The sequence below is a fragment of the Moschus berezovskii genome, chromosome 11, assembly GCF_049115385.1.
Source record: "Moschus berezovskii isolate FMDL1 chromosome 11, NW_MosBer_1.0, whole genome shotgun sequence".
Lineage (NCBI taxonomy): Eukaryota > Metazoa > Chordata > Mammalia > Artiodactyla > Moschidae > Moschus > Moschus berezovskii.
In genome coordinates, this window is record NC_142470.1 from 47366957 (window position 1) to 47382767 (window position 15811).

Genomic DNA, 15811 nt, shown 5'->3' on the forward strand with positions numbered 1-15811 from the left:
TGACTATTTGCCAGGCTTTCAGAATTTAAGATGGTTATATGGGAGAATTACATATGCATACATATTCCTACTTTATTTCCTTTGCTTTTTGGTTCTTATCTTTATCCCATATGAGTATATGGTAATGTTTCTTTTTTATTTATATATTTATTTTTGGCCGTGCTGGGTCTTTGTTGCTGTGCAGACTTTCTCCCTAACCCTAATTAGGGCTAGGGTTAGGGAGAAGTTAGGGTTCGTTGGGTGCTTCTCATTGCAGTGGTTTCTCTTTATTGTGGAGCACAGGCTCTAGGGTGTGCTGGCTTCAGTAGTTGTGGCATGTGGGCTCAGTAGTTGCAGCTCCTGGCCTGGAGCACAGGCTCATTTGTTGTTGGGCGTGGGCTTAGTTGCTCCATAGAATGTGGGTCTTCCTGAAGGAGGGATTGAACCCATGTCCCCTGCATTGGCAGGTAGAATCCTTACCGCTTAGTCACTCGGGAAGCCCTGATAATGTTTCTTAGACTTGATAGTACTGATGGTTTGGGCCATGTAGTTTTGTGTTTTGGATTTTCAGCAGTGTGGATGTTGTCCTGTGCATTGTAGCATGGATGTTTAGCAGCATCCCTAGCCTGTGTCCCTGTATACTAGAGGCATCTCCTATATTGTGATTACCAGAAATTGTTTGTAGACATTTCTTGGATGCCCCCTTGGCCTTCTGATTGAAAACCACTGGTTTATGGTCTGACGTTACAGAAATGCACGTTCATAGTTCTGCCCAGGACATACTGAAGACAAAGCAGTTAGTTCATAAAACCAATGTGGGTAGCATATTCAGTTTGGCACATTTTAAATTTCTTTCAGTGTTCACACCAACCCTCACCTGAAAAGACCTAATGATTTAATTTTTTATGTTAGCCATTTCCATATTCTCTGTGTGTGGTAACCACTTGTGAAAGTCCCCCAGTTAATACCAACCAAATCTGGATTGCAGCTTTAAATTGAAATTTTTTTTTTCCTGGTAGTTATTTGATTCTGCAGTTGGATGAACAAAAGTAAATAAAATTTGAGGTTTAACTTTAAGATCTGAGTTTATAAAATAATTCTAACAGTAAGTTTTACTGATTTTTCTCTAAAATTATTCGCTTTGAAATTGTTTTAGTGAAGTGTTGATTGGCCAGATTATATGTGGGTATAATGTAAAGTTAATACATAGCGCTGACTTTGTGGGCTTTTTTATTTTGTAAAGCTGTCAGTATCCCATAGTGTTAACAAACAAAATGTAGCTTCATTCTTGAGTATGTTGTAACTTGTGCCAGATGTTTTGAGAGAGATTTTTTGTGAATCACATTGTGTGTTAGAATTGTAATTGCTGACTTTGTGCTGCTCTTCTCTGTGTTACAGTCATATGGTTGATGATATGCTCAGTGCAGATGATGTCAGTTGTAGTAGCTCCCAGGTCAGTGCAAAATCAGAAAAAAATATGGCTGATTTTGATGGTGAAGAATCTGGGTGTGAAGAGGAGCTAGTTCAGATTAATTCACATGCAGAGCTAACATCTCATCTCCAACAACATCTTCCCAATTTAGCATCTATTTACCATGAACATCTTAGTCAAGGTAAGGTTCTGTATTAAGTAAAATGTATTCCTTTATTTAAAATGAATATAGCATTTTGTTAAAAGGGATCAACAGTTAATGTTTTTATACTTCATTGTTTATGCCAAATAACTTTCATATTACAGGTTTTTTTAACAAAGAAATGAAATTATTATGAATGGTCCATCATGAATATGAAGGCTAGAGTTCCACCAAGAGATATTTAATAAGGAAAGGAAATTAAAAAATAATATGTAAAATTATAGCTTTGTATTTGAGAAAATGTATGGCTATATTAGATTTTATATTCCAGAAGCTTAAGACTTAAAAGTAGGCGATTACACAGAATTTCATATTGTATGGTTCCATTTATATTCAATAACTAAGATACGTGGTTAGTGGTTCCCTGTGGCTAGGGGGAAGAGAGGGGGTGACTGATAAAGGGTAAGGTGTTTCTTTCATCTGGTATGATGAAAATGTTCATAAAAAGACGTTCTAGTCACTTTAAAATTAATCTTAAAAAAAGTGATAGGACACGACCAAACTTGAATAAATAGAGATTAGAGGATGTTTAAGAATAGTGGAAGATGAAGGAAGAAAGGGAGAAGTTAGGAGGGAAAACAGTTATAGAATTGGCAATGTCAAGGTCAGTATTCAGCCTCTTACTTGGTTACACACCATCAACACTTGCTAGCCTAGGAAATAGGTTTTGGGATGCCAGTAAATGATAAACTAAGTACAACCTGATAGATTAGGTATATGCTGTTAATGCCATGATTAGACTGAGAGATGCAATTTGTGAATCTTGGAAACAACTTTCTGATTTCAGATGTAACTTGTATAGGATCTAGATAAGGTTACTTCGGGATTTGGGGGGATGGGGGATGTGGGAGGCATGCCTCATAGCCTGTGGGATCTCAGTTACCCGTCCAGGGACCAAACCTGGGCTCTCAGCAGTGAGAGTGCAGAGTCCTAACCACTGGACAGCTAGGGAATTCCCTGTTCTGAAATTTTTGTTGTTGTGTTATTGTGGTGGTTGAGAAATGAATGGGTTAAGATTGAGCTCAGTTGAATTAGATACCATATTTATTAATTTTTTTGCCATTCTTCTTCTATTATAAAGAATTCTTCCAACCCAGAAAGACAAACAGTTTAAAAATGGGTGAAAGATGTGAGTTGTTAATTTTGTTAATACATAAATGAAGATATAGAAATGGTCAGTAAATACATGAAAAAATACTCAATATCGATAGTCATCTGGGAAATGCAGATTAAAACCACAATGAGATACTTTTACTCACTTGGGATGGGTAAAAAATGAAGGGCTTAATGCTATCAAATGACACTAAAGATGCAGAGCAACTACAACTCGCACACAGTGCTGTCAAAGAGCGTAAAATAGTACAGCCAGTTTAGAGTACTGTTTTATTAGTTTCTTACAAAGCTAAATTTCTGCTTACCATGTGACCCTGGAATTCCTGTTCTACATATTTTACCCAAGATAAATGAAAACGTATGTCCACAAAAAGAGTTGTACATGAATGATAACTGGTTCATTTATGAACCTCAACTGGAATTAACTGATAGATAAACAAATTGTTGTATATTCACACAGTGGAATAAAAAGGAAAAGGCTACTGATATATTCAACACCATTGATGAATGTAAAAACATTCTAAGTGAATAAAGCTAGACAGAAGAGTACATACTATGTATTCTTTATATGCACTTCTAAAATTTCTTAGTGATTTGCAGTGGTTGACGTCTACTCAGTGGTTGGTGGTGGGGACTGATTGTAAAGGAACAGAAGAGAACTTTTGGGGGTGATTGAAGTGTTCTGTATCTGATTATATATTTACATTGTATTTTAATAAAATTAATTTTAAAAAGCAAATACCAGAACAGGCAAACCAAAAAACCCCCCAAACTTAAAAAGTCAAGCTACAAACTGGGAGAATACTTACAAATCATGTATCTATGGCTTGTATCCAGACCATATAAGAACTTTTACCTTACAACTCAGTAGTAAGACAACCCAATTAAAAATTGGGAGTTGATTTATTTCACCATAATAGGTACACAAGTGGCTAAATAAGCACATGAAAAGATGCTTAGCATCATTAGTCACTAGAGAAATTCAAATAAAAAACAGATCCTACTGCCTACCTATAAGAATGGCTAAAATTCAAAAGGACCATAGCTATGTCTCGGGGACAATTTGGAGGAACAGTAAGTGGTGGTACAACCTCTTTGGAAAACAGTTTGACAGTTTCTTCAAATTTTAAACGTACATGTGTTTACCTTATGTTACCACAATTCTAAATATTTACCCAAAAGAGAAGAAAGCATCTGTCTGTACAAAGACTGGTTGCATCAATGTTATGGTAGCACTGTTCATATTAGACAAAAATTGAAAACTTCAAATTTTCATTAATTGGTAGATATATAAACAAAATAATATTTTCATATGATGGACTATTGTTCTGTAATTAAAATGACCACACTACTGATGGGTACTTCAACGTGGACAAACCTCTAAAAACATTCTGCTAAGTGAAGAAAGTCAGACAGAAGACTGTACATGCATATTGTATAATTTCATTTGCATGAAATTCCTAGAAAATGCTAATTTGTGGGAATAGAAAAACAGACTAGGGCTTGGAAATGGGCTCAGGGATTAAATGTAATTAATCAGGTATGAGGGAATGTTTTAAGGTCGTAAAAGTGTTCTAAAACCCTATTCTAGTGGTGGTTGCATAATTCTCATTTTTATGAAATCAATGTACATGTACAGTTTAAGAGGAAAATTTCATGTAAAGCTGCTAAAAAAGACAGAAGCATTTTTGCTTAATATAACAGAGCTAGGGTGCTGGAGAAGACTCTTGAGAGTCCCTTGGACTGCAAGGAGATCAGCCAGTCCATTCTAAAGGAGATCAGTTCTGGGTGTTCATTGGAAGGACTGATGCTAAAGCTGAAATTCCAATACTTTGGCCACCTCATGCAACGAGTTGACTCACTGGAAAAGACTCTGATGCTGGGAGGGATTGGGGGCGGGAGGAGAAGGGGACGACAGAGAATGAGATGGCTGGATGGCATCACCGACTCTGTGGACATGAGTTTGAGTGAACTCCGGGAGTTGGTGATGGACAAGGAGGCCTGGCGTGCTGTGATTCATGGGGTCGCGAAGAGTCGGACACGAATGAGCGACTGAACTGAACTGAGGGAGAATTATTTACTAGAATTTTTGAATTTAATTGAATGTTTTGAATAAATTGTCTGCCTACAATGTGGGAGAGCCGGGTTCAATCCCTGGGTTGGGCAGATCTTCTGGAGAAAGAAATGGCAACCCACCTCAGTATTCTTGCCTGGAAAATCCCATGGACAGAGGAGCCGGGTAGGCTACAGTCCATGGGTCGCAAAGAGTCAGATGTGACTGTGGGACTTAACTTTCGCTTTCACTTTCTCAATTCAAAAAAGTGTTTAGATATAAGACATTTAACAGAGTTACGTCCCAAGCCTATGCAGTTAATTCAGTTAGTTGCTCAGTTGTGTCTAACTCTTCGCAATCCATGGACTATAGCCCACCAGGTTCCACTCTCCATGGAATTCTCGAGGCGAGAATATTGGAGTGGGTAGCCATACCCTTCTCCAGGGGATCTTTCTGACCCAGGGATCAAACCCTCTCCTGTATTGCAGGCAGACTCTTTACCATCTGAGCCATCAGCAGTCATTCTTATGTTTAATTTGGGTTTCAGGTATTTGTATACAGTTCTCTTGACATGAGGAAAACATTAATAATACTTAATAGAGCAGAGGCTATGAAATAGTGAAGAGGCTATGAAAACTCTTCAATATAGTAGTATCAAACTAAACAATACTATTCTCTCACTTATAAAGTAACTGTGTAATAATCTTGTTTTTATCTCGTGATGTAAGAAGAGATTTATCGTTATACTTTGAATTTATTGTTTTTATGAATGCTGTAGTTCACTTTACAATTTCAGTCAGCTGCATTCCTCTATAGTGTGGTATATTTTGCCCCTCAGGACCTGCAGTTCATAAACATCAATTCAACAGTAATGCTGTGACAGACATAAATTTGGATAATGTTTGCAAGAAAGGAAACACTTTATTGTGGGATATAGTCCAGGATGATGATGCAGTAAGTTATTTAATAAAGCCAAAAGACTTATAAAATCACAGCAGAATGCAATCAGTATAAGTAGTAACTTAATGTTTGTACATTCTTTTTTGTAGGTTAATCTTTCTGAAGGATTAATAAATGAAGCAGAGAAACTTCTCTGTTCTTTAGTATGTTGGTTTACAGATAGACAGATTCGAATGAGATTCATCGAAGGTTGCCTTGAAAATTTAGGAAACAACAGGTAAATAGGAATTGAAAGTTTTTTACATGGTAATCATATTCATAATTAATATACCATTATTAGCCTTAAAAATTTTTTTTAAAGTAATCGTGGTTTTTGTATTAGTTTTAAACTCTTTCCCCCCACAGTGTTCATATGTTATCACTTGGTCTTGGTTATTTCAACACTTTTTGGCACTCTTGATTTGATCCTCTCTAACAGAAATAAGGGAATAATAATACTGTCTCCTTGATTCGGGGAATGATGGTGATTGTTTTCAGATTGCAGTTAAATATTCTTGAACTGTTATGTAAAAAGGAAGCTAAATATGATAAGTAAAGTTAAACAACTAAGCTGAAATACATACATTTTGATAATGCCACTTTTCTTCCTTCTGAGTGTATTTTTTGACTTATGTAGTGCATAGAGAATTAGATTAATGTTTTTTTATCTGGTTTGAATTAATGCTGTATATTTGTATACTTCTTATTGGGGCTCAAATTATTACAAATTTCTTGATTTTCAGTTGTGCTTACTGATACAGTTTCCAGTTTCCCTTGTCTTATACTGCTTAGATAATATTGTTTCATTCTCTTTCATAGTGAATTCAGTTCTTCATTGAATATATTAACATTTTCATCTTACCTCTGCTCAGGCTCAATATAAGTGTCTAATTTTATTGAATATTTAAGTATGTAAAAAAAATTTTTTTTACCTAATTGAATTAGAAAAAATGTGTTCAATATTTTATTTTCTACTTTTGGTCTTTGCAGGTCTATAATTTGAACAATCACAGTAGAAAAACTGCTGATTCATGCAGGTGTAAGAAACTTCTAATAGGTCCCTGTTAGTGGATCAGTTGCCTCAAACAACATGTATTCTTTAAAAGGAACGCTTTTAATGGCTGGATGATATTTCATCATTTATATATGTATTACATAATTTAATTTAAAAATATTAATTGTCTTTTAATAGTCTTGAAGCTACTGAACATTTTTTTAAGTTGTGTCAATTTTTATTCCCCATATGTGCATCTGCACATTGTATGGCCTAGCAGTTCCACTGCAAAGTATATGCCTTACAATAATACATCCAGATGGTCACCAAAAGACACATTCATAAAAACATTATTCAAAATAACTATTCTTGGTACTGCTGTCCACATGCCAAAAACAGAATAAGAAGGAAAAATTAAATTGTGGTACAGTTTGTTAAATAAAATGTTTATAAAGTAGCAATTAAAGAACTACAACTGCAAAGAATAGTGTGGTTGAATCTCATAATGTTGAGTGAAGGAAGCCATATATAAAAAGATTATTTCTATTATCTCGTTATGTAGAGTTTAAAAACAGGAAAGCTATTTAATAGTTGTGATCATGGTTACTCTTGGGTTGTCAGTGACTGGAAAGGGGGCTCTTCCCAAGGCTTCTGGGATGCTGGTGAGGATTTCTTTTTTAATGTGGGTACATATTACACACGTATGTTCACTCCCTCATTTTGAATTGTCACTTAGGTTTATACATGTTTTTACATGAATGTTACACTTAAAAGCTATGTGAAAGAGGAAATATCATGTAGCCTTTGAGTCATATATTTTCAAAAGTTGTATAATAATATGGGCATATACTCACAGGCCCATTTGTTTTTAATAAAAGGATTACAAACAATATGTGAGGCTGTAGAGTAGTTACTTCCAGGAGGATTCAGTTATTTTTTTTCTTCTTTATGCTTTTCTGTTTTCTCATTTTTCAACAATAAGCACTTATTTCCCTAAGGGTATCTTAACAGAGATAGAAGGAAAACTGTGTATAAAACTGTATGGAAAATTGCCAACTTGAATTTTTAGTAAGCTTTAATTTGTTCAATCCCAAATAACTTGAAAAGATGAAGCGTTTTCATTTGTTGGAGGCAGTCCTGTACCCCAGTTCTAATTACTTAATGGTGTATTGAAAATATAGTATATGTAACTGTTGTATTGATGTTAAGTTTGCCCTCAGAATTTACTCCTTAGAGGGTTGTTGTATTTATTATTCTAGTCTTAATATTAATGTATCATATGTACCAATGCTTAGAGCATACTAACATTTTTTAGCCTGGACATATACATCATATCCTGCTGCTGCTGCTAAGTCACTTCAGTCGTGTCCGACTCTGTGTGACCCCATAGACGGAAGCCCACCAGGCTCCCCCGTCCCTGGGATTCTCCAGGCAAGAACACTGGAGTGGGTTGCCGTTTCCTTCTCCAATGTGTGAAAGTGAAAAGTGAAAGTGAAGTTGCTCAGTCGTGTCCGACCCTTAGCGACCCCATGGACTGCAGCCTACCAGGCTCCTCCATCCATGGGATTTTCTAGGCAATAGTACTGGAGTGGCTTGCCATTGCCTTCTCCGTACATCATATCCAGTGTGTACCAACTGAACTTACTGAAGTTATGCAGATTAAAAAATAATTAGTTTTGAACATCTTTTTAGAAAACCATTATTAGTTTCAGTTTCCTGATGAATCAGTGGTTTTTAACTGGAGTGATTCTTTTCTTCCTTGGCAGTATCAGTACTTGGAGATATCTTTGGTTGTCACATTGATGAGTGAAATTGGAGATGTTACTTTGAGCCAGGGGTACTACTAAACATCCTTCAATACAGAGGACAGCCTTTCACAACAGAGAATTGTGTGAAATGTCAGTAGTGACATCACATCAGAGTCTAAGAAGTCCTAAACACAAGAATACTTGCTCCAAGCCTAGCCCCCTGTATTTGTCATCTCCATAGGAAAGGAGTGTTGCAAAAGAGTGTTAATAGGAAGACTCTTCCATATGTTGAAACAGATGGACCACTGCAACCTTTACTCATACGCCATTTTCTGACATGTGACCCCAAAATCCCCACAGATGTCTACTTCTTGATAATCTCAATTTTTTATATAGTTTCAGTTCAGTTCAGTTCAGTCGCTCAGTCGTGTCCGACTCTCCGCGACCCCATGAATCACAGCATGCCAGGCCTCCCTGTCCATCACCAACTCCCGGAGTTCACTCAAACTCATGTCCACAGAGTCGGTGATGCCATCCAGCCATCTCATTCTCCGTCGTCCCCTTCTCCTCCCACCCCCAACCTTTCCCAGCATCAGAGTCTTTTCCAGTGAGTCAACTCGTCGCATGAGGTTGCCAAAGTATTGAAGTTTCAGCTTTAGCATCAGTCCCTCCAGTGAACATCCAGGATTGATCTCCTTTAGAATGGACTGGTTGGATCTCCTTGCAGTATAAGGGACTCTCAAGAGTCTTCTCCAACACCACAGTTCACAGAGGTTTTATTTTTTGAAAATTTTCTTTGTGCTGATGTTGATTTTCTTTTTAGGTCCTCACTTGCCATGGTTTATAGACCTTTCAGCAAATTTTTTTTTTGCTTTTCTGTGATTGTATTACAGTTTATTTTACAGAATGAACTTCGCTTTCTTTTGAACAGCAATATGGCCTCATTACTTCTAAGGGGGCTTTGAGATCTGAAAAAGAAAAAGTCTTCCATCAGTTCAGTTCAGTTCAGTCGCTCAGTCGTGTCCAACTCTTTGCGACCCCATGAATCACAGCATGCCAGGCCTCCCTGTCCATCACCAACTCCCAGAGTTCACTCAAACTCATGTCCATCGAGTGGGTGATGCCATCCAGCCATCTCATTCTCTGTCGTCTCCGTCTCCTCCCGCCCCCATTCCTTCCCAGCATCAGAGTCTTTTCCAGTGAGTCAACTCGTCGCATGAGGTGGCCAGAGTATTGCAGTTTCAGCTTTAGCATCAGTCCTTCCAATGAACACCCAGGATCGATCTCCTTTAGAATGGACTGGTTGGATCTCCTTGCAGTATAAGGGACTCTCAAGAGTCTTCTCCAACACCACAGTTCAAAAGCATCAATTCTTCGGCGATCAGCCTTCTTTGCAGTCCAAAAACACTTTAAAACATGCAGCATGTGCCTTATGCACTTTTACTCTTAGGCAGGTGGTCTTATAAGGTGTAAAATGACATTTCAGTGGTGCAGGAAGTTTAAAGTTACACACAGAAACACATAGTAGACTGGTTTGCAGAATGTTGTCATAAAGTGAGAGCATGAGGTGGACAGTAACTCCCACAATGAAAAGTCCATGACTTTCCAGCTTAGTATTTGTTACTTTGGGTCAGTGAGGTAAGACTGCTCTCCAGTGAGTAGGGTGGAAGTAGGGGTTGAGTTGTAATTAGCCCCTTTGATGTTTTATGTTTATTAGAAGACAGGTGTTCACATCCTGTGCTAGTCTCCCTGAAGTTCTGTGGCTTCTCAAGAACTGATTTGAGACTCTTGAGAACCTGTCCATTTTGTGCTTTTTTTTTTTTTTTTGCTATTCTTTTGCACTAGGTAGTTAAACCATGTGTGAAATTTTTTGCCTTTGAATACATAAGTGAAAATGCTTGTTCATATTAGGGATTCTTTTAGAGGTTCATATAATTAAGAAATGGATGGTACTGTGTACTTTTATTTGGTTTTGTTTTCTCTATGTAAAGACAGTATTATATATAGCATTTCATGTCAACTGTTGGTATATACTATAATTTAAAATGACTGAATAGCATTTTGTAGAACACACCAGTCTTCTTCAAATATTGAGTCTAGGGAAAAAACCATCCAAACGTGATTTTTTTAACTGTGAAGCCCACCAGCAGATGTGTTCATTCTACTAAGGCAGTTTAAAGTTGCATGGGTAATTCTTAAGAGTCATACCACACTGTTGTTTAGTAATAAGCTTCTGGTTACAACAAAAACTTGGAATCAAGCAAAAAACCAGAGCAGTTTTAAGATGATAGCATTTTTCCTGATTCTAAATGTAGTGCAATAGTCCCTGGGTATCTGTGGGGCACTGGTTCTTGGATTCCTCTGCAAATACCCCAAATCTACAAGTGCTCAGGTCCTTCATATACAGTAGTGTAGGACAGTCAGCTCTCTGTATCCCCAGATAAGGAACCTGTGGCTATGGAGAGCTAACTGTATCTTGTTATTTAGGACCATTGTTCCTTTTTATCTTAAACCTGTTGTTGCCCAGGGTTGTGTGTTTTGATATTTAAAATTTTCAGTCTTGGAAGAATTTGTGAAATATAAGTATGAATATAACAGTAATTTCTGTTTTTTGTAAGCATATCAGCAATGAAAACTACTTGGGCAAAAAAGTTGATAAGGTAGCATAGTTCTTACAGGAGAAGTGCTGTAACATTTTTAAAAAAATTAGAAAAGTTTTATTGGAGTGTGGTTGATGCACAATGTGTGTTTCTGCTGTACAGCACAATATGATTTTAATTGGAACAAGTTGATATATGTGTTCTTGTGAAGTTTCCATTAACATTGAAACATAAATTATTGTTGTCACTAAGCAAGTTAATTATCTTCCACTGTTACCCACTCAGAGCCTGGCATCCTGTTCTGTAATGTAAAGCATCATGTGCTTGCTTCTACATTACATTTTATAAAATGAAATCATGTTCGTTGTAGAAAACTTGGAAAGTAAATTTAAACAATTTAGACTCTTAACAGCTTTGAATGCAAAAGAAGAAATAAGATTTTCAGAAAAGATACAACTGTTGCACAGTATAAGACTTGCTTTAATGAGCTATGGTATCTCTAGTCTCTCTGTCTGTATATTTTAAAACTATTGAAATTACACTAGGCAAATAATTTTGATTTTGTGCTTATAAAGTCAAAATAATGTATATGTATACATTCTAGTTTTTTATGTCTTAATTTTTGGGAAAAACTCTGCTAATGTTTCTGAAATTTTGACAAAGATTTTAGATAAATCATCTAAAATTGAAACTGATTTCTCCTGATCCTCTATGGTCTATCTTCCCAATCACCACTACTGTGCAACTTGTTGAAGAATATTAAAAATTTTAATATTTAAAAATATACTAAATGTTTTTGAATATTTAAAGAATCTTTACTTTGCACTTTCTAGATATCAGGTATTTACTCTCTTTTTTTCTTCACTGTATGCTTATTGTTATTGGCCATACCTCGAGACACGGGGACCTTCTTTTTCCAGAGATTGAATCTGTGCTCCTGCAGTGGAAGCCCAGTCTTAACTATTGGACCACTGGGGAAGTCCACTGTATATTCTTAAATATAGTAATGTTTTTTTGATCTTCTGACATTCTCCTAGCATGCTGTCTTCCAGTAGTATTTTCTTCTTTGTACTTCAGAATTGTAATATAACATTGTACGTTGTTGTTTTTCTTCCTTCCTTGAAAATCTTGCCTTTAAGTTCTTTGCTGGTTTGTCGTTTGAGGAAATGTATATACTGTGGAACATTCTGAAAGAGATGGGAATACCAGACCACCTGACCTCCCTCTTGAGAAATCTGTATGCAGGTCAGGAAGCAACAGTCAGAACTGTACATGGAACAACAGACTGGTTCCAAATAGGAAAAGGAGTGCGTCAAGGCTGTATATTGTCACCTTGCTTATTTAACTTATATGCAGAGTACATCGTGAGGAACGCTGGGCTGGAAGAAGCACAAGCTGGAATCAAGATTGCTGGGAGAAATATCAGTAACCTCAGATATGCAGATGACACTACCCTTATGGCAGAAAGTGAAGAGGAACTCAGAGGCCTCTTGATGAAAGTGAAAGAGGAGAGTGAAAAGGTTGGCTTGAAGCTCAACATTCAGAAAACAAAGATGGCATGTGGTCCCATCACTTCATGGGAAATAGATAGAAAAACAGTGGAAACAGTGTCAAGTGTCAGACTTTATTTTATTGGGCTCCAAAATCACTGCAGATGGTGACTGCAGCCATGAAATTAAAAGATGCTTACTCCTTGGAAGGAAAATTATGACCAACCTTGATAGTATATTAAAAAGCAGAGACGTTACTTTGCCAACAAAGGTCCATCTAGTCACGGCTATGGTTTTTCCTGTGGTCATGTATGGATGTGAGAGTTGGACTGTGAAGAAAGCTGATCGCCGAAGAATTGATGCTTTTGAACTGTGGTGTTGGAGAAGACTCTTGAGAGTCCCTTGGACTGCAAGGAGATCCAACCAGTCCATTCTAAAGGAGATCAATCCTGGGTGTTCATTGGAAGGACTGATGCTAAAGCTGAAACTGCAATACTTTGGCCACCTCATGCGACGAGTTGACTCACTGGAAAAGACTCTGATGCTGGGAAAGGTTGAGGGCGGGAGGAGAAGGGGACGACCGAGAATGAGATGGCTGGATGGCATCACCGACTCTGTGGACATGAGTTTGAGTGAACTCCGGGAGTTGGTGATGGACAGGGAGGCCTGGTGTGCTGTGATTCATGGGGTCGCAAAGAGTCAGACACGACTGAGCGACTGAACTGAATTGATACTCAGCATGCACCATATGCAGAGATTTTTAATGAATAAGACAGTCTGCTCACATAGAGCATATTCTAGTGGTAGCATTAAATAAACATTCATTAGGTGATGATTGAATAAAAATTGTAAAGGAGTCAATAAAGAGGTTCGTGGAGCAGTGGGAAGGTGTTATTATTGAGTTGTTAGGGTCATCATTTCTGTTGACAGTGGGGGAACCTTAATACAGTGGGGGAAGGAGTCCTTCAAGTAGATATTTAGGTAAAGAGCATTCTAAGCAAACTCCAACACTTTGGCCACCTCATGTGAAGAGTTGACTCACTGGAAAAGATTCTGATGCTGGGAGGGATTGGGGTCAGGAGGAGAAGGGGACGACAGAGAATGAGATGACTGGATGGCATCACCGACTCAATGGTCATGAGTTTGAGTGAACTCTGGGAGTTGTTGATGGACAGGGAGGCCTGGCGTGCTGCGATTCATGGGGTCTCAAAGGGTCAGACACAACTGAGCGACTGAACTGAAGGATAGGCAAATAGCAAAGGCCCTGAGGCAGGAATGTGCTTGTGTGTGCTGATGAAATAGCTCAAGGAGGATGGGAAGGAAAATAGGTTACAATGATAGAGGAAATGGGGACAGATCACATGTGGCTTTGTATTCAAATTTAAGTACTTTGGATTTTATTTAGAAACATGAAATTTTGTAGTTTCTCCTGCTTAGCGTTTGCCATGGTTTTCCTCCTATTCAGAAGTGAAGCCCTGAATACTAATATTCCTGGTACGCCTCTCGAAAAGAGTAGGCATTTTTGAAGACTTACCTGTACCCCATATTTGTTAGTAGGGTGCCAAATTAAAAAAAAAAAATTCTTTCATGAAGCAATACTGCTCCTAAGCTTAAAAATAAATTCAATAACTTATTAGAGTTTGTTGTGCGTCTTTCAAGGCTCATGGACGCAGCCTTCTTAGGAATTCTGGGATTTGTGTGTCAGTGTGTTCCTTGTCCCCCTTTTCGTCCAGAAGATAGTCATACTCAGATCTTCTTGAGGTCTTTGAGTGATTTCATGTTGCCTTTTGGCTCCTTAATTCTTTTTTTTTATTTTTAAGATTCGAAAGAGCTTTTTATTTACTTTTTAATTTTTTTTTTAATTGGACGCTAATTATTTTACAATATTATATTGGTTGGTTTTGCCATACATTGACATGAATCCGCCCCGGGTGTACATGAGTTCCCCCTCCTGAACCCCCCTTAATTCTTGAGGTTTATGGTGTGCTTCTGTTATTAACATTGCTCATAATGCAGTGATTGTCAGTTTAGATGCAGTTTATATTAAGTGAGAAATATGGGGAAAGTGATTATTTATGTAGTTTGAAAAGTGTTCTCTACATTTATTGTTTGTGGTCCACAAACCATCCGTTTGAGTATCACTTGTGAATTTATTAGAAATGCAATCCTGAACCTACCCCAGACCTACTGGATCAGAGTTTGCATTTTAAGACTAAACTTTGAGAAGCCCTGCTCTATATAATTGACTCAACCTGCTGCTTCTTGTTTTCTTTGATTAAATCCTGAGAAACACCTATGACTGTTAAAGAAAACTTCCATTAAAAATTTTTATATTTAAAAGTGCTTCACTTTTCTTTTATACTCAGATATTTATATAGTATATTTTACTTTAAAAGTTTTGGATTGAATTTTTTAAAACTTGAATTTCTTGCCACGGTGGATAATAAGCTGATACTTTAGAGAAAAAAACTCTAGTTTGCATAAAAGCATCTGTAAAATTCATTAACTCTTATTGTATTTGATTTTAAATAACTGAATTTCTATTAAGAGCTAGAATTAACTGATCGTAGTTAAAATTATTTTATTCTATAAGTATCTGTTTTTGTTATTTCAGATCAGTAGTAATTTCACTTCGTCTTCTTCCAAAACTCTTTGGTACCTTTCAGCAGTTTGGGAGCAGTTATGATACACATTGGATTACAATGTAAGTAAATAAAAGAAAGTATTCATTTTCAAGACTTTTTCTAATCATAATTCTCAAGGTTTTGAGTAACTTAATAGCTATTAATTTGTACCAGGAAAATTTGAATTTTGCGTAATTCAAATGTTTTCTTAGATTTCTGAGGTGCTATTTCTGCCACTTAGCACCATGGAGATTATATATACCCCTGTCAGTAGGAAATCTGACCTTTGTATTCATTGTAGCTTGAGAAAAATAGTGTAGCAATTAATGCTTTAATTTTCAGGTAAAGATTTTCTAGTGTGTTTGATCATGGCAAAAGTCTCCTGAAGAAGATCCACATGTTAAGCATTCTAGAATGCTTTTAATTTTTACCCATTATTGGAACTGGTTGTAGACATTACATCATGTTAGGAATAATTTTGAAACCATTGTGTTACTCTTTTATGTATATAGAGAACTTATGATTAATGTTAAAGAATTCTTTCAACGATAGTGTGCCGCTGATGTGATATTGATCTCATATTTGAGAAAATTCTGGAGAAAGTTCACTATCATGAGCACTTCATTAACCTCTGAGA

General features: G+C 36.9%; 1 protein-coding gene across 5 annotated transcripts in view; it reads left to right on the forward strand.

The window, feature by feature from the left end:
- The window catches only part of USP34 (ubiquitin specific peptidase 34), a 227615-nt gene that overhangs the window by 94733 nt on the left and 117071 nt on the right, over positions 1 to 15811 (forward strand). For all 5 annotated transcript variants that reach the window (XR_016038579.1, XM_055399249.2, XM_055399252.2 and 2 more), the window contains 4 exons: positions 1378 to 1592; positions 5618 to 5733; positions 5829 to 5956; positions 15165 to 15254. Coding sequence is in view for 4 of the 5 variants with exons in the window: in XM_055399249.2 (XP_055255224.2) it covers positions 1378 to 1592; positions 5618 to 5733; positions 5829 to 5956; positions 15165 to 15254 (549 nt within the window). In the remaining variant the exon portion in view is untranslated. The remainder of the gene's footprint in view (positions 1 to 1377; positions 1593 to 5617; positions 5734 to 5828; positions 5957 to 15164; positions 15255 to 15811) is intronic.